Source organism: Poecilia mexicana, unplaced genomic scaffold (genome assembly GCF_051168715.1).
Source record: "Poecilia mexicana isolate PSO_F unplaced genomic scaffold, ASM5116871v1 scaffold_11, whole genome shotgun sequence".
NCBI classification, from domain to species: domain Eukaryota; kingdom Metazoa; phylum Chordata; class Actinopteri; order Cyprinodontiformes; family Poeciliidae; genus Poecilia; species Poecilia mexicana.
Window position 1 is genome coordinate 21088856 of NW_028263380.1, and position 23713 is coordinate 21112568.

At 40.4% G+C, this 23713-nt stretch overlaps 4 protein-coding genes across 5 annotated transcripts; 1 reads left to right on the plus strand and 3 right to left on the minus strand.

Annotated features, from left to right (window-relative positions):
• Positions 1–1368: 1368 nt before the first annotated feature.
• Positions 1369–7610, minus strand: LOC106916125 (uncharacterized). The gene is made up of 2 exons (XM_014984195.2): positions 7164–7610; positions 1369–5181 (listed from the first exon to the last, which is right to left on the minus strand). The coding sequence occupies exons 1-2, from the start codon at positions 7474–7476 to the stop codon at positions 3239–3241; spliced, it is 2256 nt and encodes a 751-aa protein (XP_014839681.2). The 5' UTR covers positions 7477–7610; the 3' UTR covers positions 1369–3238.
• Positions 7611–7994: 384 nt separating this feature from the next.
• On the minus strand, positions 7995–14697 carry LOC106916127 (uncharacterized). Its single transcript, XM_014984197.2, has 2 exons — positions 14164–14697; positions 7995–12429 (listed from the first exon to the last, which is right to left on the minus strand). Exons 1-2 carry the CDS (start codon positions 14567–14569, stop codon positions 10847–10849), a joined length of 1989 nt encoding a protein of 662 aa, XP_014839683.2. The 5' UTR covers positions 14570–14697; the 3' UTR covers positions 7995–10846.
• A 783-nt stretch (positions 14698–15480) lies between these two features.
• Positions 15481–19778, minus strand: LOC106916129 (uncharacterized). The gene is made up of 2 exons (XM_014984200.2): positions 19442–19778; positions 15481–18609 (listed from the first exon to the last, which is right to left on the minus strand). The coding sequence occupies exons 1-2, from the start codon at positions 19776–19778 to the stop codon at positions 17033–17035; spliced, it is 1914 nt and encodes a 637-aa protein (XP_014839686.2). The 3' UTR covers positions 15481–17032.
• Positions 19761–23694, plus strand: LOC106916149 (uncharacterized). 2 transcript variants are annotated; one of them, XM_014984244.2, is made up of 2 exons: positions 19761–19852; positions 21208–23694. In XM_014984244.2, exons 1-2 carry the CDS (start codon positions 19813–19815, stop codon positions 22407–22409), a joined length of 1242 nt encoding a protein of 413 aa, XP_014839730.2. In that variant the 5' UTR covers positions 19761–19812; the 3' UTR covers positions 22410–23694. The 2 variants fall into 2 exon arrangements, with proteins under 2 accessions (XP_014839730.2, XP_087865997.1); XM_088009871.1 differs by lacking the exon at positions 19761–19852 and adding an exon at positions 20373–20640.
• The last annotated feature ends 19 nt before the right edge of the window (positions 23695–23713 follow it).

Sequence of the window (23713 nt, forward strand, 5' to 3'; positions counted from 1 at the left end):
AGTTATAAAGAAGCTTTTTATTGGCTGCCAGTTAATGTTAAACCAGTTTATTTGTACACATTGAACGCTTTCTAAAAACAGCTGGTTCCTAAGCCTTGTTGCAAATTAATTTCTTCATGTGTTCAGAACTTGTTCCCTGAATTTGGTCACATATCTTAATTTATCAAATAATTTATTCTTATTGCGTTTTATGTGTGGATTATTTGGTTGTTACAAACAGCAGGTGTGAATTTAATGTCAATAGAGAGATTAGACATAAATTTATTGTTTTCAAAACTTATTTTACCTGCAGTATCTTAAAGTTTTATGCTTGTTCTTCAAATATATTCAAATTAAATTCAATTATTTATCACTACAGATAAAAGCTTTCAAGTCAGGATTATATTCTAAATCTCCCAATTTAATCCAGTCAGAATCAGTAAATTACTGGCTGTAAACGATCCAGTTTAAAAATTAAAGTTTACCCATTTTCTAAAAGAGAAGTAAACCAGTGACTATAAAGAAAGGAGGATAAATCTCCACAATTAAAGCTGAAATGTTTATCTATTCACAGTTCCCAGTAAATGTTAAAGTCCACTATAGGCAGTCTTCACCTTTGCTCACAGAATTAATAATAGATTTATTGTTTATAAACTTAAATGTAATACTTTATATGATGAGGCAATAAAAAAGCAGTTCAGGTGTTATGTGCCGCAAAGGTTTGGATCTTCCATCTGTGTTTTAAACTGATTTAAAGGTTCAATTTCAACAGGTCAGGCTTAAAAGCTGTAGTGACATCTGGTGGAAAAACTTTGTTACATCTCTGTTTTTATTTTTTACTGAGCTCCTCCAGTCCAGCCGCGTCCAGATCTTCACATTCAGCGACAGTTAAAGTAAAACCATCACAGAGCCGCTTAAATCCCTAGCAGATGTTTACAAGTCAAATTTTCAAGTCTAATTTTGTCTCAAATGACTGAAATTAAAATTCTCCCATCAAATTTATGCTAATTTACCACATGAGCAACTAACACTTGAAATTATTTTACATTAATTCAACAATTATCTTCACAATTTTTTTAATGCATGTAAAAAAAACTTAAGATTTGCTTTGAAAATAATTTAAAAAGTGGATCATTATAAATATAGATATGGATTTATGTTCAAATTAAGAAAAAAAAAATTATAATCTAATCCAAAGCAGTTTCTATAATTTCTATACATTCACAAGTATAATATTTTATCAATAGTTAAGATTACGAAATGAGAAAAACTTATTGGTCATGTGTACAGATGCAACCCTAATCCATTAAAAACAGCAAATAAATGTTTTTCATGTCGTTTTTTTAGATTAAATGTCTTGAAATAAAAAAAACAGACTTCAGTCAAATATGTAGAAATTAGTAATAATGTATTGAACAGCTCTTTATTGGTTGTACAAACATAAACAACAAACAGTGTGATGCTACATGTCTCCAACTGTTTAATCTTTTTATATATTCAACAATATTTTGATGTAGAAAATGGTGCTCTCAACTTTCCTACTAAAAATACCAAGAAATTTTGTCGAACCTCATTTAGAACTTTATCTCTTTGGTAAAAACTAAATTACAGCAGATCTTTGAAAGTAAAGACTGTTTAAACTAATCCAAAAACATTTAAGGACCTTCAAAATACTGTAGGATTTCTTAGAAAACAACTAAAATGTTAAACTCAGTTAAAACTCAGTAAAAGATCAGGTCTGTCATGATTGAAATGCTCAAATTTCATTCAAACAAACTCAGAAAATCTACAGATCTTTCTGGTAGAGGATCTCCATATGAATGCATTTTGTTTGTTTTTCTGTAAAATGTTAAAAGGAATAATCTGAAAATGAGATCTTTGTATTCTTCAACATGCTAAAAATGTATTATTTGGTAGTCTAGTTCTCCAGTTCTCTTATTCTTTCTGGTTTCAACTTAAACAGCTTTGTCTCTCATGTGATTACTGTTCAACAGGTAATAACTAGAGATGTGCCGATCAGGATTTTTCCTCCCGATACCGATACCGATCACCCATGAGGGCCGATCACTGATACCGATCACCGATACGATCACATAATTATTTTTTTTTTTTTATCATAAGCACTACCGGTTACATTATGTGGAAAAAGGAACCATGAATTCACCTTAATTTAGACAAAAACTTTTTAATAACTTTTTTCAAGAAGAAAACTAAACAAAACATGCATTCTGCAAATTGTACTGCTATTGATAATACTATCTTTAACAGACTGATAACATATGAAGGCTCTGAAGAGGCTAAATAATGCAAAGAGCCAAATTAAAACCTCTCAACATTGCCAAAAAAATTCAAGTATAAAACTTAACATTCAAAGGCAAAAACAGGATCCATTACAATAAACAATCCAGAGTTATTGAATGAAAACTTCCTGATAGCATGGCGGCTAGCTGGTTACTGCTAGCTCTGATTGGCTGTTTCTGACTGAGCGGAGTAATTATGCAGAACAGGGAGGAGATCGATTATTTTCTTTAGAGATTATCTGTCTCATGTTAGGACAACTAAAGTTTTAATACGCATGTAAAATTTATTTTTTCAGTTATATGCTGCAGCTTTAAGCAGAGGTTCGGTGTGAGAGTCACTACCAGGTGGAGCAGAAGCGAAGCTCCGTCTGTCAAATATTACTACCTGTAGCGTAGCAGCGGTTCAACAGTGAGACCAGAACCAGCGTCTTACATCGCAGCTCGAAGACTTAAATAATTTTGCGGGTTATTTGTTTAGCTTTCTAACCGTCATGCTAATCCGGGTGAGTGTTTGTAGCTGTGCGCTGCTTTACCTGCTATCTGATCCTCCGTATGTCTTTTTTACTGCAGTGAGCCTCGATGTAGCCAAACTCCGTCAAGTATGGCATTGCTTTTATGTCGTATTAGCTTCGTTGTGTTGATGCATTTTGACGTGCTTCAAATTTCTGCCGCAACAGGCAAACTTCCCCTTTCACTCAGTGCGTTATAGTTACACATCGCTTAGGATTTGTTGCTGCGCGTTTGCGCAGTGTGAAGGAAAGAGGAGACCAGTTGCACGGGCAGGCTGCGAAATGAGATGATCGGTATCGGCAACAAGAGCCAATGATCGCCGATCACCGATCATACACTTTTTCACGAAAATCGGCCCGATTATGATCGGTGACCGATCGATCGGCACACCTCTAGTAATAAGGTTTTATTATTATTTGTAAGTTATGAGTTTGAACTAATCTGACTCTCTAAAGCTGGATGAAGTCTGTCTGGAGTTCCTCCTGCCCTCTGGTTGACTCCCTGCTGTTGTGGACCACCTGGTGCACCTTCATGTGAACGTCTCGAGAGCGTTTCTCCTGGTAACTTTTCCCGCATACCTGGCAGCTGTAGGGTTTCTCTCCAGTGTGGGTCAACAGATGCTTCTTCAGATCAGTTTTGGTGACAAAGGCCTTACAGCACAGGTGGCACCCGAAGGCCAGCTCCTTCCTGTGGAAGCGGATGTGGGTTTCCAGGTATCCTTTGGTGGAGAAGCTTTTGCCACAGAGAGTACACACGAATGGTTTCTCTCCCGTGTGCGTTAGCATGTGGACGTTAAGCCCTCCCATCTGTCTGAAGGCTTTCCCACAGATGTGGCAGGGGAATGGCTTTTCGCCTGTGTGGATCCTCCGGTGAACTTCCAGGATTTGGGCAGAGGCGAGACTCTTCCCGCAGGTATCGCAGGAGACGCGACTGACAGTTCGGTTGGTGTTGTGGCTCCTGATGTGCATCGTCAGAGAGGTGCGCTCGGTGTACGTCTTCCCACAAAACTCACAGATGTACGGCCTCTCCCCACTGTGGCTCTTCTTGTGTCTCCTCAGAGCACCGGGTCGCGGAAAGCACTTCCCGCAGATGCTGCAGGAGTATGGTTTGATGCCTGTGTGGGTCCGCATATGGATCTCAATGTGTTGAAAGGTTTTGCCACAGATGTGGCAGACCTTCCCTTTCTCTTTGTGGCCCTGTAAGTGATTGGCCAGCGTCTCAGACGGCAACAGATCCTCACCGCACACCCCACAGACAGACTGTGAAGCATGGCGCTTGGCATGTTTTCTTAGATTGCCTTTGCTCTGAAAACTCTCCCCACAGACTTTGCAGCTGTATGACAGACTAACTGACATCTCTGCATTTTGACTTTTTGTATTCTGGACTTCCTGTTCTCTGCCTAGTGGACGCTTGGCGCTGTGGGTCTTCCTGTGTCGCCTCAGAGCTCCAGGTCGGGGGAAGCGTTTGCCACAGAGGGGGCATCGGTATGGCTTCAGCCCTGTGTGGATTCGCATGTGCGTCTCCATGTTCTGGAAACTCTTCCCGCAGACACTGCATGTCCCACCACCCTCCCTGTGAGACTCCAAGTGAGTCTGCAGAACGTCTGATGAATCCAGCTGCTCCCCACACACTCCACACACACATCTGGAGTCGCTGCTGTGTGTCGCTGCGTGTTTTCTTAAGAAGCCTCGACTGTGAAAGGAATCTCCACAAACTCTGCAGCAGAGTGAATCATCAGGGGGTGGTTCTACGTTTACTTCCGGGTTAGCCATCTCTGAACTATCATCCTCCCGTTTGCGGCGATCTTCATGTGTCTTCAGATGTTCTAAAAGCATCTGGTTCTCAGCAAATGTCTTTCCACAGATCTGACAGGCGCTCAGTTTCTCTCTGTTGTGGATCTTCTTGTGCCTCTTCAGTGCGCTGGCCCGTGGGAAGCTCTTGCTGCAGAAGTCACAGCTGTATGGTTTTACCCCAGTGTGGCTCCGTATGTGAGTTTCTATGTTCTGAAATCTCTTCCCACAGATCTCACAGAACCTGCTCGTGCAAACAGTTTTCCTGTGGGAGGTGAGGTGGTCGGATAAATCTCCTGAACCCTCCAGGTGTTTTCCACAGACTCCGCAGGGATTTTCAGGAAAGTCTGCATGCGTTTCCGCATGTCTGATGAGATTTCCTTTGTGACGGAAAGTTTTCCCACAGATTAAACATTTATTACTTACAGGTTCATCTCTTTTATCTGCTGTGTTTGTCTCTTTCTCATCTGAGGAGTTTTCAATCCATTCTTCATCACTTTCAGCAGCAGAAATGTCTGAGGAGGCAGCAGTTACTGCGTCCAAATGCAGCGGGAGGTTTTCATCATCTGTGGTTGTCTCTTTGGCGGAGGAGCCGATGGAGACTGACAAAGAAGAAAACATCTTTAATTCATACAAATATTTTAACTTTTGTCAGTTTTTCACATAAAAAACAAATAAAAACAGAATAATGTCCTTAATAATAGAAATTGAGCCTGTAGCAATAAATCAATTTTCTCTTCTCTCTTTCATCACCAAAAACTGAAGTCTTCAGTCTTCAGTTTGGTGCTTTTGTCTCAACTTTTTGTTTTGTTTACAGAGACTAAATAATTCATTTTATTTGTTATTTTTGTTGTATTGTTTATTTATTTTGGATATTTAAAATGTTTTAAATGTTCATTAGAATGTAAGGTTTATTGATCTTTGAAAAATGTTGCATTATACTGTTATATTACCTGAAAATGGTCTCAAATCAACAATATTATCACTTATCTCAATACCTTCTGGGACAATTTAACATCCAGTAAAATTTGTTATTCTCACAGAAGTAACAAAACAAAAATGGCTGAAGGGGTGCACATACTTTCACAAGACCCAGTTTTTTACTGTTTACATAAAAAACAGATGGTAAAAATGTTGTATTTATTAATGGCATCAGAAGACAGACATTCATGAAAGCGATAAGGAAATATAACTTAAGATAAATTTTCAGGCAAAAATGATCAAAGTCGACCAATTTCCACTTGAGTAAAACGCCATATACTGAAAAATCTTATTTTGTTCACTAAATGCAGAAAAACTGAAGTATTCCCTCTTAACCTGTCTTTAATCTCGTCAAACAGCTCATGGTTTGACCCACTTTGTTTAGAGAAACCTAAATTAGGTCAGGGAACCGTTTTCTGTTCATTTCAGAACTACCTCAAGTTCGGAAACTGCAGCTCATTTTTGTTGTGCGTTTAATGTTAGTTTCATTTAAATGCTGAATTAAGATACAGTCTACTCATATGAGCCTATATGGGTCATAGTTCTTGGAAACATAATGAGACTCTGGGGCTCAGACCTCGAAGAAAACAGGAAATCAGTATCAGTCAGCCATCAGTAATAAAAAAAACATTTATGCCACAATCTGGGCCAGAAGGCAATGCTGCAGAGAGTCATCAGTGTGGCAAATAAGTTCATTTAGTTGTAATATAAAGCTCCAATTTATTTACTTTACAGTAAGACTTAAGCTCTGATGTTCTTATGACAGTCAAATCACTCTGCTGATAAGAATCAAATAATGTACTGATGGTATCAGCAGATCTGGGAATATTTTTACCCTTGTTGAAACAACAGATTTCCCAGAAAAAATGAATGAAGAGAAGAAAACTAAACATATGAAATCAGATATATGAATATAAAGACAAATAACCCGTTCATCTCACTGTAAGATTAAGACCAAACATTTTCCATTCCATTTAATTAAATGTTGTTTTCAAAGACTGGTCAATATAACTAATTAGCATTAAATAGATCAGTGCAGTAGTGAAAACACTTTTTTAACTTTCATATCTAACTGTTAAACAAAGGGGTAAAGCAGTACACTGGGGGACCTTTATGCAGCCATTTTAAACTCTAAACTGGTTGATGGTTTGAGATCTGTTACCATGGTTATTTATCCAGGGTGAAAAACATCTAGATACTGAAAAAATAAAATTAATCTACAAATTAAACAAAACTGCATCAACATCTGTTTTGAGAACCAAGTGTTGATTTTTATGTGGTCATAGAGGAGTAAGATTAACTAAATTCTGACAAAATATTTATTAAATGGGTTGAATAAAAGCTTTATGTGAATAGTCCGGGATTAAAAGAAAATGTCTGTTTCAGGGGATTAAAAAAAAAAGTTAAGTATTTGTCATTATAATAAAATAGATATTTATAATAATTAGAAATATACCCATAATTTCTACATTAATGACGCTGCTCAATTTGAATGACGTTTCTTGTATTTCGGTTAGTAAATGATGAGCAGCTTGATTCTGATTGGTCTCTGGTTGCCTAGCAACAGTCACCCTGGCTGTAGCATCAAGCTAGCGGTTCTCACCTGTTCGCTTCAGCAGAACCACCGGACTCAGTGCGGCCTCCAGCAGCCGGTTCTGCCGCTCCAGCTGCCACCGGTACTCTTCCACCTCCCGCTCCAGAAGCCGAACAATCATCTCCGCAGCTGAAGCCATCCCGTCCGTGAGAAGCGGCCGCAGGAGCCGCACCATGCGGCCCGAGCCTCTGACCGACCGGGCTTCCCCGGCGCGCTTCTCCAGCGTAGCCAGGATCTCCTCACCGACTTTGGAGAGCAGCTCCGACACCGAGTCGGTCAGGGGCCGGAGCCCGCAGCTCTGGGTGGACACAAACAGAGACATCCCGATGCAGAGCCCCGTCCACCGGGCTGGCTGCAGGAAGGAAAACCGTCCAGCTCGTGTTGATCTGTCCGGGTCATTGAGAGGAAGCAGAGAGACGTAGCGCCCCCTGCAGGACCGGAGGAGCTGAACATGTCCAATTCTTTCTGTGGTCCAGGTTCATTTATATGAAACAAAAAGTTAAATATAAAAATATATACTTTGCTTTCCACTGATTTTTTGACGTATTATAGTACATTTAGTCAGTATCAATATGAAATGACATCAGACTTATATAATGCTTTACAATGGATTCTCAAAATCACTTAAAATATGATTGTATTTTTTTTTTCTCTTAGTTTTATGATATTCTTCTGTTTTCTGGTCTACAGTATTCTGTTGTATGATGTTTTAATGTTTTCTGAATAGGTAGTTGTCAAGAATAAGAATTTGTTCTAAACCCGGTTCAAGGTTAAATAAATAAAAAATAAACTTTAATTTCAGACAAAAATGAATAATAAATATAAGAACACGATAAGCAGTTTTCAAATGATTGATGAGCGTTTATTAAAGGAAAACATCCATACCAAACAGTTTTCCTCCCTCAGTAACACAGTCCACACTGAAGAGTGTTTCTACCACAACCTGGTAGCATGTAGTTGCATTCACTGGTTGAAAACAAGACAGGATTTTTGAGTTTCCAACTGTCTGATCACCGGTCAGGGTGATGAGGCTCAAAATGGGCCCAGAGTAGCTTTTAATGTCCAACAACATATAAAAAACATTAACATATAATCAACATATTACACGTCCTGTAACGGCTTTAAACGTCAGTTTTTGGTTAAACCAGGTTCAGAGGAACATTCTGCTGAATTCATGAAGAATCCTTCAGCATCGAGTCTTTAAAAAAAAAAAAAAGAGACCGCATGCCAAGCAATGAAAAACAAACACATTCAACTGCTTTTCTTATAAAAAACCTTCATAATATCATCTACAGAGTAAAAGATGGAGAAACAAGAAGCAAAAGCTGCATCACAGATTAAGATCAATGCTCAGTATCTTGATTACCTAGAAAAGAAAAATGAATTATTTAAGTAGAAATTAATATCTAGTCAGTTTTTAATTTGTTTCAGCTTCTACACTGTAAAAACACAAAATCTTACCAAGTATTTTGGTCTAATTTCTAGTGAAAATGTTTTAATACACATGAAATATGACAAAACAAATTTATAAGCAACTTTTCAGCAAGATAAGAGCTTAAGTTGATAGCTACTTAATATTAATGACAATGTACAAATAAACTGGCAGATTATCTCACTTCTAACATGGAAAATGTCTTGTTTTAAGTGAAATAACTACTTTTTCATGAAATTAAGGAATTATTTACTTAAAACATGTTCCTTTATTTTGCTGAAAAATTATTTGTAAGTTAGTTTTGTCTTATTTCAAATGTACTAAGATATTTTCTAGAAATCAGACCAAAAAATAATTGGTGAGATTTAGTTTTTACAGTGTAGGTAATAATAATTAGCACCAGAGGTCCAATTTATCCAATCTCAGCCTAAAACTTAAGGCGATTATAATTAGGAGAGATGAACAAAATCACCAGACCATAACATTTGACTAAATGAAACAGAAATATTTACATCTTGTCTGAAATTTTTAAAAAATGAATCAACTGTGGGACAAAATGTCAAACAGAAGATTAATAAAATCAGTCTCATGCTTGCAGCTTCTACTTGAAGCTCTTGATGCTCCAAACTGGTTTTACATTAAAGTAAAGAAACTAAACAAACCAGAGAACAGTTTTACTTTCACACCAGATCCTGCAGATTCAGAACTGACCCTGGTTTAGTTTTCCATCCAACAACTATACTTCCATCATATAGTCAAACTACATTGAGATGTTTTGATTGTATGAACCTCATTTATTATCTCTAGTTTCAACAGCTATCTTCATATCTTCTCTGGGTTTATTTAATCCTCCACCAATTTGTAGTTCAGTATAGCTTATAATTTGGCAGAATAAATGTATGTAAATCAATGCTTATCAGTTTATTTTGACTTTCCAATCAAATATTTTCACTAATAGCAAAGATAAAATCTTTAGAAAATGTTTAACTTTTCTAATTTCTGCATCCTCCATTTCTTTATTCTCTTGACCTTGTTTGAGTCAGTTTATCGTTACGGTGAAAGTAAAGTAACAGTTACAGGAATGCTAAGATGCGAACACTAAGCTCAAATTAATTATGTAAATTATTAAACTGACAGTGAAATGGGGACTGTTGCTTTGCTTTTTGAATTATTTTTCCACTTCTGGGTCTGATCATCAATTTATTCCATGTTTACACTTAAAAATCTGATTCGACAGATTATTGATTATTATTTAGCAGCTCAGTTTCTGTACTGAGTTGAAAAAACTCCTTAGTGTTTAGTGTAGGATTTTAATTTTTGCTGCAGCTCTTTGTTGTGTGCAGAGGCAAAAAGACTGCAAACTGTTTTTATAAATCTACAAGAATCTGCTTTTATAAGCTTGTAGTAAAAAAGAAATTACTGTTTATGTCCGGATCAAGAGATGAAACCACAAAAAAATCCAGAAGTCTGTTTTCAGAAGGAGCATAGAAGACAGAAAGTTGGATGCTGATTTAATTATTTGGGTTTGAAAGATAAAGTCTTTTGGAAAATCTGGATTTTTTTCCATCAATCCACTCCAGGAGTTTCCATAGATCAGAGTGATGTCAGCATGCCCAGGGCGGCCATCTTGTTTTATTTATTTGGACTTTGAATTCAGGTCAACTCTACGACAGAGTGTTAGGCTAAGATTGGTTTTTGAATCACGGGAATAAAGTCGTAATTTTATGAGAACTCAAACATGAAAAATAACAAAAAATTTAAATGAGGAATGTTGAGCATCTAGTAAAATTATACTTTAGAATAGGTTTTACAGATAATATTTAATAGTAATTCCACTTTTTTTTTTATCAGTTGCAGGACTTTGAAATGATGAGCCAACAACTCAGTCCATTACAAAAAAGAACCACATGGACTGAACTGGTCACAACAGATTTTGATAACTTTATCAAAGCTTTTTTCTTATTAAAACGACTTTTTTTTCTCTTAATATTCAGATGTTTTGTCTGGTAAAACTTCATTTTCTTCTAACTGAGCTAAAATTCTCACAGCCTGGCCCTAATTCCCCTTCGTAAAACTTACAGAAGGGATAATCAAAGAAAAGGCCACTTTTTGAAAATGTTTTCTGTCATTTGTAATTTGGTTTTTAGAGCAAAACAGAGAAAAAAAAAAGTTTATTAAAATTTGAAATCAGATTGGATATGATCATATCAGAGATTTCATTTTTAAGCCGCATCGCTCAGCCCTGGGCTTAGTTTCTGATCTACAACTGGAAGGGTCCGGAGAAGAAGCTGTCCATCCTCTGGTCCTCGGTGACGCCCGCCATCCCACCGGCTTCATGAACCTTGAGGTGACCGTTGAGCGAGCGCCTGGCCTGGAAGCTCTTCCCACAGACCCTGCACTCGTACGGCTTCTCCCCGGTGTGGACCAGGATGTGCCTCTTCAGGTCCACGTCCTGCATGAAGCCCTTCCCGCACACCTGGCACAGGAAGCGCCTCTCCTTGTTGTGGAAGCGGATGTGCGTGTCCAGGCTGTTCTTCTGGGTGAAGCCCTTCCCGCAGATGCTGCAGGAGAAAGCGCGCTCGCCCGTGTGGATCTTCAGGTGCATCTTTAGGTTGCCGATCTGGTTGAAGGCCTTGTCGCAGAAGCTGCAGCTGAAGGGTTTCTCCCCGGTGTGAATCCTCAGGTGCATCAGCAGTGCTGATCGGCCAGGGAAGGATTTCCCGCAGGTTTCGCAGGTCCTGGCGGCGACCCGGTGGAAGCGCAGGTGAGCGTTGAGGCTGTCGATGGAGTCGCACAGATTCCCACAAACACCACAGCAGCAGTTGGGCTCCTGCGCGTGAGTCCCAGCATGCCTGACCAGCAGGATCTTCCGGTCGAAAGCTTCCCCACACACCTTGCAGTTGGTCAACACAGATGTGCGGCTTTTATTCGCTTTAGGGACGCTGTCCTCGTGATTGGTCGCCATGTGTTTCCGCAGGTCCTTCCGCTTGCTGAACTCCTGACTGCAGATGCTACAGGAGAGGATGAGCGCGTTGTTGTGCTCCTCCATGTGGCGTTCCAGCGACGTCATGTGGCAGAAGGCGCGAGGGCACTCTTTACATTTGAACGGTTTCTCCGCTGCGTGAACCAGCATGTGAGACATCAGGTTGCTTTTCTGCCGGAACATTCTGCCGCATTCGGGGCACTCATGCGGCTTCTCCCCGGTGTGGATGCGGAAGTGCAGCTCCTGCGCCCTGATGGAGGTGAACGTCTTCTCGCAAACGGAGCACTTTTTGGTGTTCTGCTGGTGAGCCTGCAGGTGAGCCATCAGCCCATCAGCAGAGTCTGAAAGCTCACCGCAGAAGCCGCAGCGCCGGTCCGGATTGCTGCCGCAGACCCGCAGAGCGTGCTGCAGCAGGAAGCCTTTCCCCGGACAGAGGCGTCCGCAGACATGGCAGCTGAAACGCTCTGTAGGAGGAGTGCGCTTTCGCTTTTTCACAATGACTAAAGGTTCAAGACCAAGAAGTTCTCTCTTCTTTTTGCCCAAAGATCCGAGAGGTCGTCCTCGTTTCTTCTTCCCAGCAGATCCGAGAGGTGGACTTCCCTCCATTTTCTCGACAGATCTGTAAGGCCGACCTCTCTTCTTTTTCCTTTTGCCCTCTGACCTGAGAGACTGACTCTCCATCCAGTCGTCGTCGTCGTCGGTGCACGTAGAGGCCGCCAGGTGGTAGGAGTCAGAAGAGGAGCGTGGCGACGACGGGCAGGAAGCATCGCTGACGTTCTCAGAATCAAGCGGATTCAGGTCCACTGAGTCGAACTGGGCTGGCAGGCCAGAGTCGTCCAGGGTCACTATCTTCAGAAGGCCTGGAAACAAAAGTTGCTTATTTAGACTGAAGTTATGTTTAGACCGAAGAGATTAACAGACTTAAAAAAAACCCCACAGCTCTAAAAACTTGTGTTTCTAGAATCCAAATGTTTCATAAATTCTCCCCAAAAAGACTTTATTTCAAGTAGGTGTGGGCAATATGGAGTTAAAATTTTATCACAATATTTTGAGACGTGATGTCAATAAATGTGAAAATAACCATTTATTGCATCTTTTTTTTTAAGTAAGTATGTCTGTAACTGTGTGTCACAGCAATCTTAAGTTACATCAATAAACAAGTTATTCAACTAAATTCATGCTAGGAATCGGTAAAAAGTTTGGGTTTTGAAATGTAGTCAGATCTGTGTTAAAAATGTGCTTTCTATATTGTATTTGTAAAAATATGACAAAGTGTGCGCTCTTAGCAGCAAGCTATCTTTGACTTATTCTTTTTTTTTTCCGGTTACCATGTCAACAAGAACTTAGGCAGTTAGGAGAAAGTAAACGGCTCGTAAACACTTTAATCGCATTATCTACGATTAATGCCATTGTAGATAGAAAAAAAAGGAGGAATACATTTCTGCCCAAAAAAATTCTGAGATTAATTTAAGAAATTCTCTATTAAAAATAAGTAAATTTCTAAGCTCCAAAAGTCGGAAATGCGTTGGAAAAAACCGTTGGAAGCGGTCTGGATGGAAAAAAACCCAAAAAACATGAACACTGTATGCGCTGGGTTTTTACCTTAGAATGGCCAACTCTCTGTTATTCCTATGTCAATTTGATACAGTAGAAGCTTCCACACTTCCCATATTTGTGTCCTCTGTCACTTTCATCAGCAGTTAAAACTGTTTAATCCGGTGTTAACAAGTTGTAACCTGTTTTTCCGAGCCGCCTTTAAACGCAACATGAGCGCTATGAAGCTCACGCTGGGTTTACACCTGTGAAGGAGACCTGCTGCTGCTGTGCGGAGCTATGTAGGTTTGTGTTAGGATCACGGCAGCAAACCATCAAAACGCAAAGAACTTTTCACAGTTTTTCCCTCCAAACTAACCGACTGAGTTGAGTAAAGATGTTGGATGCAGGTAATGTTAGCTAAAATATGACTAGCTAATATCAATACAGAACCTTAAGCTTAACAAGTACCTTGTAGGCTACCGATGTTGGTGTCTATTTTCAGCTACGTACATTCATTTTGCCCCAAAAAAGTCGATGCCCCCCCCCCCCTCTCCTTCTCCCCTTCACACGCGTCGTTTCAACCAGACAGCCATTTGTAATCCATAGGGGGGGCGCAGAAGAAAAAGTTTGGGAATCACTGACTTAATCTAAGAAATGTTCTTTTAAAAACAACAAAAACGTATAAATTTCAAATTTTCAGGGTAATGTATTAGTTTCAGTTGTTTTATATTAAAAAAAAGGACATTTGAAAAAAAAAAATCTTCTTAAAACCTATTTATTTGTACATTTGTTCTTCATTTCAGTATGTGAAATACCAGAATTTGCACACAACTTTATATTTTTGGCTGTTTGATGACAATATTTTAAACTATTAAGTCAGATTCGTTGATTATTCAGTACTCAACTGGCCTTTTTGAGTAAACTTTTTTAATTCTGGAGTAACTTCTTAGACAGCAATTTTGTACTTTCACTTGAGTGAAAATATGTTTAATAAGTGCCAGTGTTAGTTGAGAACATTCTTTTGGTACTAATTTTTATTTCAGGCGTCTTCATCGCACCTGTGTCTTCAGCTTCCTCTTCACTCTGATTTGCAGGGCTTTTATTGTGAAGTTGACCGGAACTGGACGAGTAAGCGCTGGCAGCAGCGGCTCCTGCGGCTTTAAAAGCCTCCGTTTGCTCCGATCTTTGCAGTCTGACTTCAGGTTTCAGCAGAGCATCCAGCTGCTTTCTCTGGAGGCATATCTCCTGATCGGACTGCCGCAGTCTCTCCTCGTACTCCGCTAAAGTTTCCTTAAACAGTCCGAAGATTTCCTCCGCGGTAGCTGTTAGCCGCGCGGTTATCACTGCTCTCTGTATCCGGAGTTTAACCGCTTTCTCCCCGTTTTCCAGCTGCTGTAGGACGTCCTCAGCGGCGGCGCTGATCCGCTGATGCACCGACATCCGCAGCAGCTGAATCGCGCTCATTCTGCCGCAGATTAGGCTCCCAAAGCCGCTAAAACACGAGAGAGGATGGGAGCATGTAAACACAATTTTTTTAGGAAATCTGTGGAAAACGCTTCCGTTTAGTGAACGCGAGGCATAAAGAGGAAAGAGTGACCTCTGTTGGTCAGGAGGAATATGTAAATACCTTTATTAACTAACTTAAAAATCCACCTTCAGCTGTTTTTATATTGGAAAAAAAACGTTTTATAAGCAACAAAATGAGAGATGTCTCCTTTGAACTCTTACTCTAAATTTATCCTACTAATTAATACACAATGAAATATAATAAACACAAACAGCCCCCAGCTTTAAGTGATTTAGTCTGGAAATGTATCACAAGGAAATGTTGGATTTATAATTGGTAATGTTGACAAATTTCTGGTTTTCAGGAAAATATTGCACATCCAGGCAGAATACTGGCAATTATTCTTATTATATTTGGCAAGTTTCATATTCACCAATGTAAATTTAATAATTTCCACCCTTTTTGACATTTTTGTTTAAGGTAATCAAACAATGTTTATCCACTATTTCCAAAAGTACAAACAAAAAAGCTAGTACCAATACACATGAATGTATTGTTTACAGTTTTATATGTATTTAAAAATGCAATGGAATATGTAACAACACGGTCCATTTAAAATAAGAGGTGGGAGCGCAGTGTTTGCGTTTGTCTATAATGTAAAACACGAAAACACAAAGCTTACATTTACTGTTATGATGTAACAGCGACCCCTGCTGGATCGGTAGTGTCTGCTTTTGTTTCTATGTTTCAGAGATCGATCTGATTCCCCAGTTATTTACGTTTTTCTTCATCGTGATTCGACTCCCCATTTCTATTAACAATTGGTTGCAAGTAAATACCAACGTAAAGCCAATGATTACAATTGCCATCAAAATTTTACCAAACCGTTTTTATTTATTTTTTTTAAAATTTCACACAGTTTTAGCATCACCACATCATTATACAACTTCAAATAAAAGTTCTGCAAAATAAAAGTTTTCACTTAAAGTCAAACAAAAAGAGAAAAATACATTAAAGTTGCAGAAAAATAAAAACACTAAAAGCCTCAAAATAATGAGGGGAAAACACAAAAACAACTTTAATGCATTAAACTATGTCAAAAGTTTAATTTGTGATTATAGCAATGAAATGTTTATAAGTGAACAATAGTCACGTTTTTGATCCTCATTCCTTTTCAAAACAAAAAAATAATGGAAAGAATAAAAGAATCAAATTTAAATTATTTTACAAGGTTCCTGTACAATAATAAACAATTCAGGAGATTTTTATCAGCTGTAGAAAATATTTTTCCTTGATCTTTTCATCGCTGATTGTTTTGGTTTGAGGCCCAAACTGCTGAAAGAAACTGATAAAAAAAAACAAAAAAAAACGTCAAATTTCTGTCCAGGAAATAATTAATTTTGAAATATGAAATTTCAAAAATATATATTCTCCTTAAAGCACAACAAGGATTAAAAGAGATCAAAACAGATAAAAATACATTTTTAAAAATAGTTTGTATCATATTTTGTAAGAGAAACAGATATTTTTGGATATTTTTAGGAATGGAGACAAGTAATAACTGTTAATAATTAAGATACAATAATAAACAATATAATTGAAAAATTAATCACTACAGGTGAGATCCAAAGTTTTCTCTGTATTTTGAAAATTGTTTTCAGGATTTAATTTTTTAGTGTTTTGATGTTTACAAAATTAGTAGCAATAATTATTCTGTCAGCTTTAATAAAACTTTCAATTAATTTATAAATAACTCCAGTCATCAGCTAATAGTTACTTAATATTATAGGAATAGTGTAGTTATTTTACTGGTTTTCTGTTCAAAATGTTCTGATATTTTCTGCCCTATTTCTGGAAAAATTACACAAGTCGACTCTTTGCTTTACTGAAAATCTACAAATCCAGTTAAATCCTCCAAGTTCAGGAACGGAGTTAATTGTACAAATTAAACCCAAATGTGAAAGATTTACAGCTGATCACCTGAAAGTAAAATTTTGAATAAAGTGAGCATTAAAAATCTGCAGAATATTTCAATAACTTCAGGAAGATGAGAAAAGGAATGTCTTTAAAGTTTTTTTCTAAATAGTTTGTGAATCTTTAAAAGCAGATTTAAATTATTTGAAACCACTATGACAGTTCTAGTTTGGTCTGAAACGATTAATCGGATGAAATAAACTATTGAATTAATTAGTCTGTTTTGAAATGGGGATTATATGCAGAAAGGATTCAGTTCAGCTGTTATAAATGTGTTTTTACTCAGAGTTTCTGCTTTCAGAGTGAGCTGGATGGAGCTGACCTTTACAAAAAGCATCAGAAACAGGAAGCGTTGTCTCTTAATGTGAGAGCAGACTTCTTGTTTTGTCATTTTTCCTATACCAGACAGGAAGGAGTCGAGTCGTTTATGCACAAACAGCAGCAGATCACAGCTGAGTGAACTGAGGTTGGACCTCCGCCTCCTGCTGCTTCATGTGTGACATCACAGCTGGGTCCTTGGCGGCCTGCTCCCCCGCATGGACCTTCATGTGCGACTCCAGCGAGCGCTTCTCCTGGTAGCTCTTTCCGCAGGCGTGGCAGCTGAAGGGTTTCTCGCCGGTGTGCGTCAGCATGTGCCTCTTCAGGTCAATCTTCTGCACGAAGCCCTTCCTGCACACCTGGCAGACAAACGCCTTGTCCTTCTTGTGGAAGCGCTCGTGCGTCTCCAGCGAGATTTTCTGGCGGAAGGTTTTCCCGCAGAGGCTGCAGATAAACGGCTTCTCGCCCGTGTGGATCCTCATGTGGGAGTCCAGGTTGCCGATCTGCCTGAAGGTTTTGCCGCAGACCTTGCAGGGGAACGGCTTCTCCCCCGTGTGGATCCTCTTGTGCACGTCCAGATGTTGGCTCATGGTGAACTTCTTGTCGCAGGTTTCGCAGGTGTAAATCCGGGGCTTCCCGCCGGTGTGGCTCTTGATGTGCCGCTTGAGGACGGTGCTTTCAATGAAAGTCTTCCCACAAAACTCGCAGATGTATGGCCTCTCGCCGGCGTGCAGCTTCAGGTGTCTCTCCAGGGAGCTCTTCCTGGGGAAATCCTTGCAGCAGTCTTTACACCTGAAAGGTTTTTGCCCGGAGTGCGTCCTCATGTGAATCTCCATGTCCCTGAAGTTGTCTCCGCAGATGTCGCAGGCTTTGTTCATTTCTCTGTGACTCTGGATGTGGAGCTGCAGGCTCTCGGACGACTCGGCCCGCTCTCCACAGACGCCACACAGGAGGTCGGGGTGATTTAAATGTGTCTCTGTGTGTCGCAGTAAGTTCCCTTTATTGTGGAAAGCATTCCCGCAGACCTTGCAGGAGTGAGAAGGAGTCAGACTCGGCTTTCTGCGTTTGCTCTTGTCGTTCAGCTGGTTGTGGCTCCGGGCGTGTCTCCTGAGGTCAGAGGTCGTTAAGAAATCTGCTCCACAGACTTTGCAGGTGAACGCCGTCTGTTCACCGTCGGCCTTCATGTCTTGCTCTGGTGAAACGCTGTGGACGAAGTCTTCAGAGAGCTTTTCTTCCACATGGGTTTGCAGATGAGTCATCATGTTGCCCTTCTGGCTGAAGCCTTTGCCGCAGTGGCGGCAGCTGAACGGTTTCTCACCGGTGTGCAGCCGTGCGTGCGTCTCCTTAGCTCGGATCGAGGGGAACTTTTTGCCGCAGAAGTCGCAGGTCCTGCAGCTGTCGCGATGCATCTGAAGATGTCGTTTCAGGTCGGCGCTGGACTCCAAACGTTCCCCACACACACCGCACCGACTCTCCACTTCCTTGGCGTGTTTCTCCACGTGTTTGATCAAAAAGCCTTTCGTGTCGAAGGATTTCCCACAAACTTTGCAGCTGGGAGATGTTTCATCTGCTGCAACCATATCATCCTCTTCCTCCTCAGCTGCCGCCTCATCGTCTGGAAAAGCCGCTTGCTGGTCGAGTCTGGAAGTGGAACCAGGTGGTCTTTGGAAAGGCTGACTCCTAACACCAACAGACAGACACAGTTCTGCAAAGACAATAAACAACAAATTCATTTGCTGCTGATAATACAAGCTGCAACTGACAATAATAAAAACACAAAACCTTACCTAGCATGTCGGTTCAGTTTTTCTTGTAAATATCTTAGAACATTTGAAATAAGATAAAAGTAATTCACAGGTAACTTTTCAGAAAGACATACGAGCTTGTTTTAAAAATAATTCATTAAAATTGATTAAATAGTTTTAGTTCCACTGTCAGATTGTTTCACTTATAACTTGGGAAATATGAAATCATCATGTAACACACAAATGAAACACACTGATGTTTGTGATTATAAATGTGAGAAAAATGTGAAAACTTTAAAATATATTAATAATTGTGGTTTATTAGTGTCAGGTGACTGATTTTCCACTTTACTGCACAAAAAACAGAATTTTATGATCACATAAGCAGTAAAAAAACATGATTAAATGAACAAAAACGTATTAACTTAGGTTAAATACAAAACTAAAGCTAAAAACAATATTAAAAAAACTGGTTTGTTACAGATATCTAACCCTAAACAATATAATTAAATAGTTTTCGGTATTTCTACGAATGCTACTGTCTTACATGTTTTTGTAATGACAATTAATGTTATTTATTATTATTATTATTATTATTATTATTATTATTATTATTATTATCATCTGGTTGTTTATTACTCCTATATTGCCCCCATCCAGGGTTAAAACCTTAAATCGATCTATTAATATTTTGCATATCGCTGAAAGCTCCACTGATATAAGGTGGATCATGTTTTTATGAGTTTAATATGGTTTTTCTGGTTGTAATCTACTACAGGTGAGCTCACGGACCTTTTGACTGCTCTCCGCGGCCTCCTCTCCGCCTCTCTCCCGGCTCCAGAGTTCCTCTTTCGGCCGCTCTGCTCGCTTCGAACGCGGTGAGGATGGAGTCCACGGCCGCTGCGATCCGCTTCATCAGCAGCGCCCGCAGCTCCTCCAGCTCCGCCTGGCCGCGCTCCTCCAGCAGGCCGAGGACCCCCGAGGCTGCCGCCGCCAGCTGCTGCTCCACACAGGCCCTCAGGCTGCCGCTCTCTGGCCGCTTTTTGGACATTTTTAAGAGGTTTTTAAACACAACAAAGGGGCGAAATGTAAACAGAACGAAGAACTTCCGGCGCGGGCGTGACGTCATCTCGAGGGCGCCAAGGAAACAGTTCAACTGACTAATGAGTTGGTTGTTTATCTGCCGAAATAGTACTTTATTATGTAAGTTTAGCGTTGCATTGTAATGTTTTATCTTTTAATTTACTCGCTTGTCTAAATACGGTTTTAATTTTTGGTTGTTACTTGAATTCAAACACGAAGCTGAAGTTGGTTTTTCGGTTCGGGAAAGGCCTAAAGGGCGATTCCAACTAATTTTTCACTCCTTTCAGGATATTTAATCTACTCTAGTTAAAAACTACAAAACATTGACACTTCAACCCTGGAGTAGATTATTTTTCAACTAATAGCAGAATATTTAAAACCATGTTTGTGATTTGTGAAACTTCCAATTTCATCACTTTTTTGCATCTGGATCACATTAGAACTGCTCTAATTCCAAAGCCACAACACCTAGACTCTTCAAACATGGACTGGATTATTCTGCTCTAATAGCAGAATATATAAAACTATGTATGGAATTTGTGAAACTTCACTAAAGTTCAGATTACTATTCACACCCGTTCCATGCAGTATTTTTCCTCCCAAATTTAAATTCAATTCTAATTCAAAACCACTTTATTAATCCCAAAGGGAAACTAGATATTGATGTAACTCGTTAATTCTTCAAAAAGTTATTGTAGATGGTGATGGTTGTTGGAAGGGAAGATCTTCTGTAGCGGTCTGTGTTGCACTGAATCTGAAGACGCCTCTGACTGAAGACACTCTGCCTTCCCAAGACAGTCTTGTGACAGGGGGTTTGCTGAAGCAGATGTATGATGGGATCATCAACTCCAACTCCACTGCAAGAAGCAAACTGCAGAGGGTCTTGATATCCTTGTCTGCTTATTCAGGTGGGCCGACAGGAGTCTCTCCATGACCTTCATGTTGTGCAGTGTCAGGGCTACAGGTCTGTAGTCACTGATGACTGATGGGTAATATTCTGTTGTTAGAGCAGAATAATCCAGTCCAGGTTTGAAGTGTCCAAGTTTTGTAGTTTTTTAATTAGAGCAGATTAAATATCCTGAAGATGGTGAAAAATTAGGTGGAATCGCCCTTTAGACATTTACCAAATCAGAAGCTGGAATCAGAAACCAATTTCGGCTTCGTAGTTCAAAACCTGAACCAAACTTCCTTAGAAAAATGTTGATTTTTGTTTTTATTTAATCATGTGAACAGTGACATACAGTTAAAAACATCACCTTACTTTTCTTTATACTTAAGAATATCCTCTGGTAAATTCGGCATATTATTTAAAAAGGTTGTTTCTAATAAGCACTGGGAGAAGGCAGACGAACTCTATCACAGATTATTTGTCACAACATTGTGACAGTTTCAAAAAGTATCTAAAATAATATATTTTTAATATATACTGACATTAAAAATGATATTACAGCTTTGTGGATCTTTCTGTGTTTTAGGTCTTAAAGCGTCAGCTGGGAACAGAACCCTCCTTGGCGTAGCGATGTCTCAACAGCAGCAGCAGCAGCAGCAGAAGAAGAAGAAGAAGAAGACGACGGGCATTCCTGATGGGTGGCTGGACTACTGTCCCGTCGGATCAAGGATACCAGGAACCAGGTTCATTCCTTTCAAGGTTCCTTTAAAAGCCGCCCTGAACTGCCAACTTCCCGCTTCCCAGTCCTTTGATCTGTGGGACCTGCTGGACTCGGTGCGACAGCAGAACCAGGAGCTCGGTCTGATCATCGACCTCACCTTTACGACCAGGTACTACTCAGTGTCAGACATCCCGCAGTGCTGTGCCTACATCAAGATCCCCACCGAGGGTCACCGCGTTCCAAACGACGGAGCCATCCTGAGCTTCAAGCGCGCGGTGAGGCACTTCCTGAGTCAGAACCAGGACAACAGCAGGCTAATCGGAGTCCACTGCACCCACGGGCTGAACCGCACCGGCTACCTGATCTGTAGGTACCTGATCGATGTGGACAGGTTGGATGCCGCCGCGGCTTTGCAGCTCTTCAACTCCAGCAGAGGTCACCACATCGAGAGGAAGAACTACATCCGAGACCTCCAGCACGCCGCGAAGAGGAGCAACAGAGGCATCGACGAGCCGGAGAGAAACCCGATCATGGGGCTCGCCGTGAGGAAAGAACCTGCAACGCTGATAAAGCACCAGGAGAAGGTGGAGAGCAACACCGCAGCACAGCATGTCAAAGCTTCTGGTAAACCTGCGACACTGATTAAGAACAAGGAAAAGGTGGAGAGCAACACCGCAGCACAGCATGTCAAAGCTTCTGGTGAACCTGCGACACTCATAAAGCACCAGGAGAAGGTGGAGAGCAACACCGCAGCACAGCATGTCAAAGCTTCTGGTGAACCTGCGACACTCATAAAGCACCAGGAGAAGGTGGAGAGCAACACCGCAGCACAGCATGTCAAAGCTTCTGGTGAACCTGCGACACTCATAAAGCACCAGGAGAAGGTGGAGAGCAACACCGCAGCACAGCATGTCAAAACTTCTGGTGATGAGTCAGCAGAAAATCAGCAGCCCAAAGAGAAACAGCCAAGTCAGAAACAAACCAAACGCAGAGCCCGACGTCGCTACAAGACCAGGGACAAGAAGTCTGCTGATGGGTCAGCGCAGGGTCACGACCCCGCCTCCTGAACCGAGGCGCCACAGCCAAGGTCACGCTAATCAGCTTAGACTGAAACAAACTTTAGCTTCTTTTACAGTTTCTGAGCGATTGTTTCCTGCACCAGAAACACAAAAATGTATTTAGAAGCTAATAAGCGATTCCAGCAGATAAAACTGAACATAACTCTCTGATTCTGGAGCGTTTAGATCGGATGATTACCGTATTTTCCAGACTGTAGAGCGCACCTCACTATAAGCCGCATCTACAAAGCTTTTCTAAAAACTGGAAAAGTTCAAATATAAGCCGCTGGCATCTCCGCCGCTGTCGGTTTTTCACAAGGAAGCAGCAGAGGGAGCGTCCTTAATAAATCTGCTATTAAGAACGCAGCCCTGCGTCTCCAACACCGAACCATGGATCCGTTCACGCCGAGTTTATGTGCAGCGGCTCCATTTACTGCCAGATCGACGGCCTTCAACTTAAAGCTGCATCATATGAACTTTGTGTGGTTTCCATGATGAGGGGTTTGAGTTTGAAAACATTTCTCTGTCGTGCCTGCTGCTACCGTGTTTCCCCGATAGTAAGACACCCCCGATTGTAAGACGTATCGGGGGTTTCAGGGGGGTCGGCTAATATAAGCCGTACCCCGAAAGTAAGACATATGTCTTACTTTTCGGGGAAACACCTCATCTAGCTGCGCGCCGCCTCCTGCCCACATCCGCACCGTCCCCCTCTCCATACGTCGCCGCGCCACGTCTGCCACCTCCCTCTAATCCAAATGAGCGCCGTCCCCCTCTCCATACGTCACCGCGCCGTCCCCCTCTCCATACGTCACCGCGCCGTCCCCTGCACTTGTCACTGCCGTTAATTTTATGGTTAAAACAAAAAATTCGACAATTTTTTTCCAATATAAGACATACCCCGAAAGTAAGACATAGTGGGGCTTTTGGGGATAAAAAGAAAGTAAGACACTGTCTTACTTTCGGGGAAACATGGTAGCATACATGTTCTAAGTGAGAATTAGTACTTTCTTCTTTGATTTCCAATTTTGACTTCCAATTATTCACTTCCTGCTAAAGAGCCCCCTGGTGGTTGAAGTAGCGGCTTTTAGTCCGAAAAATACGGTAGTTATTTATTCCCATTATTGACAGCTGCACTTATTTACTGCAGCATCTCCACCGCTCTGATTGTAACTATTAATCATTCTAACTCATTATTATACAAAAAAATCTGTTTTAAAAGATAAATTTTACAGATAAAGATACATTTTTAATTTTTCTGGATTGAATTTTTAATAAAGTTTGGCATATGAAAAAACGTTGTTTTTTTTTCTCAT

What these genes read in the sequence shown, in the direction of transcription:
- LOC106916125 (XM_014984195.2), bottom strand. Translation starts at nt 7,476, where the DNA reads ATGTCTCTGTTTGTGTCCACCCAGAGCTGCGGGCTCCGGCCCCTGACC. An exon ending in GGTTCTGCTGAAGCGAACAG is followed by an intron (nt 5,182 to 7,163) that starts GTGAGAACCGCT and finishes CTTCTTTGTCAG; the next exon opens with TCTCCATCGGCTCCTCCGCC.
- LOC106916129 (XM_014984200.2), bottom strand. Translation starts at nt 19,778, where the DNA reads ATGACGTCACGCCCGCGCCGGAAGTTCTTCGTTCTGTTTACATTTCGC. An exon ending in CCGCGGAGAGCAGTCAAAAG is followed by an intron (nt 18,610 to 19,441) that starts GTCCGTGAGCTC and finishes TTGTCTTTGCAG; the next exon opens with AACTGTGTCTGTCTGTTGGT.
- LOC106916149 (XM_088009871.1), top strand. Translation starts at nt 20,559, where the DNA reads ATGTATGATGGGATCATCAACTCCAACTCCACTGCAAGAAGCAAACTG. An exon ending in ATCCTTGTCTGCTTATTCAG is followed by an intron (nt 20,641 to 21,207) that starts GTGGGCCGACAG and finishes TCTGTGTTTTAG; the next exon opens with GTCTTAAAGCGTCAGCTGGG.
- LOC106916127 (XM_014984197.2), bottom strand. Translation starts at nt 14,569, where the DNA reads ATGAGCGCGATTCAGCTGCTGCGGATGTCGGTGCATCAGCGGATCAGC. An exon ending in AGAGGAAGCTGAAGACACAG is followed by an intron (nt 12,430 to 14,163) that starts GTGCGATGAAGA and finishes TTTTGTTTCCAG; the next exon opens with GCCTTCTGAAGATAGTGACC.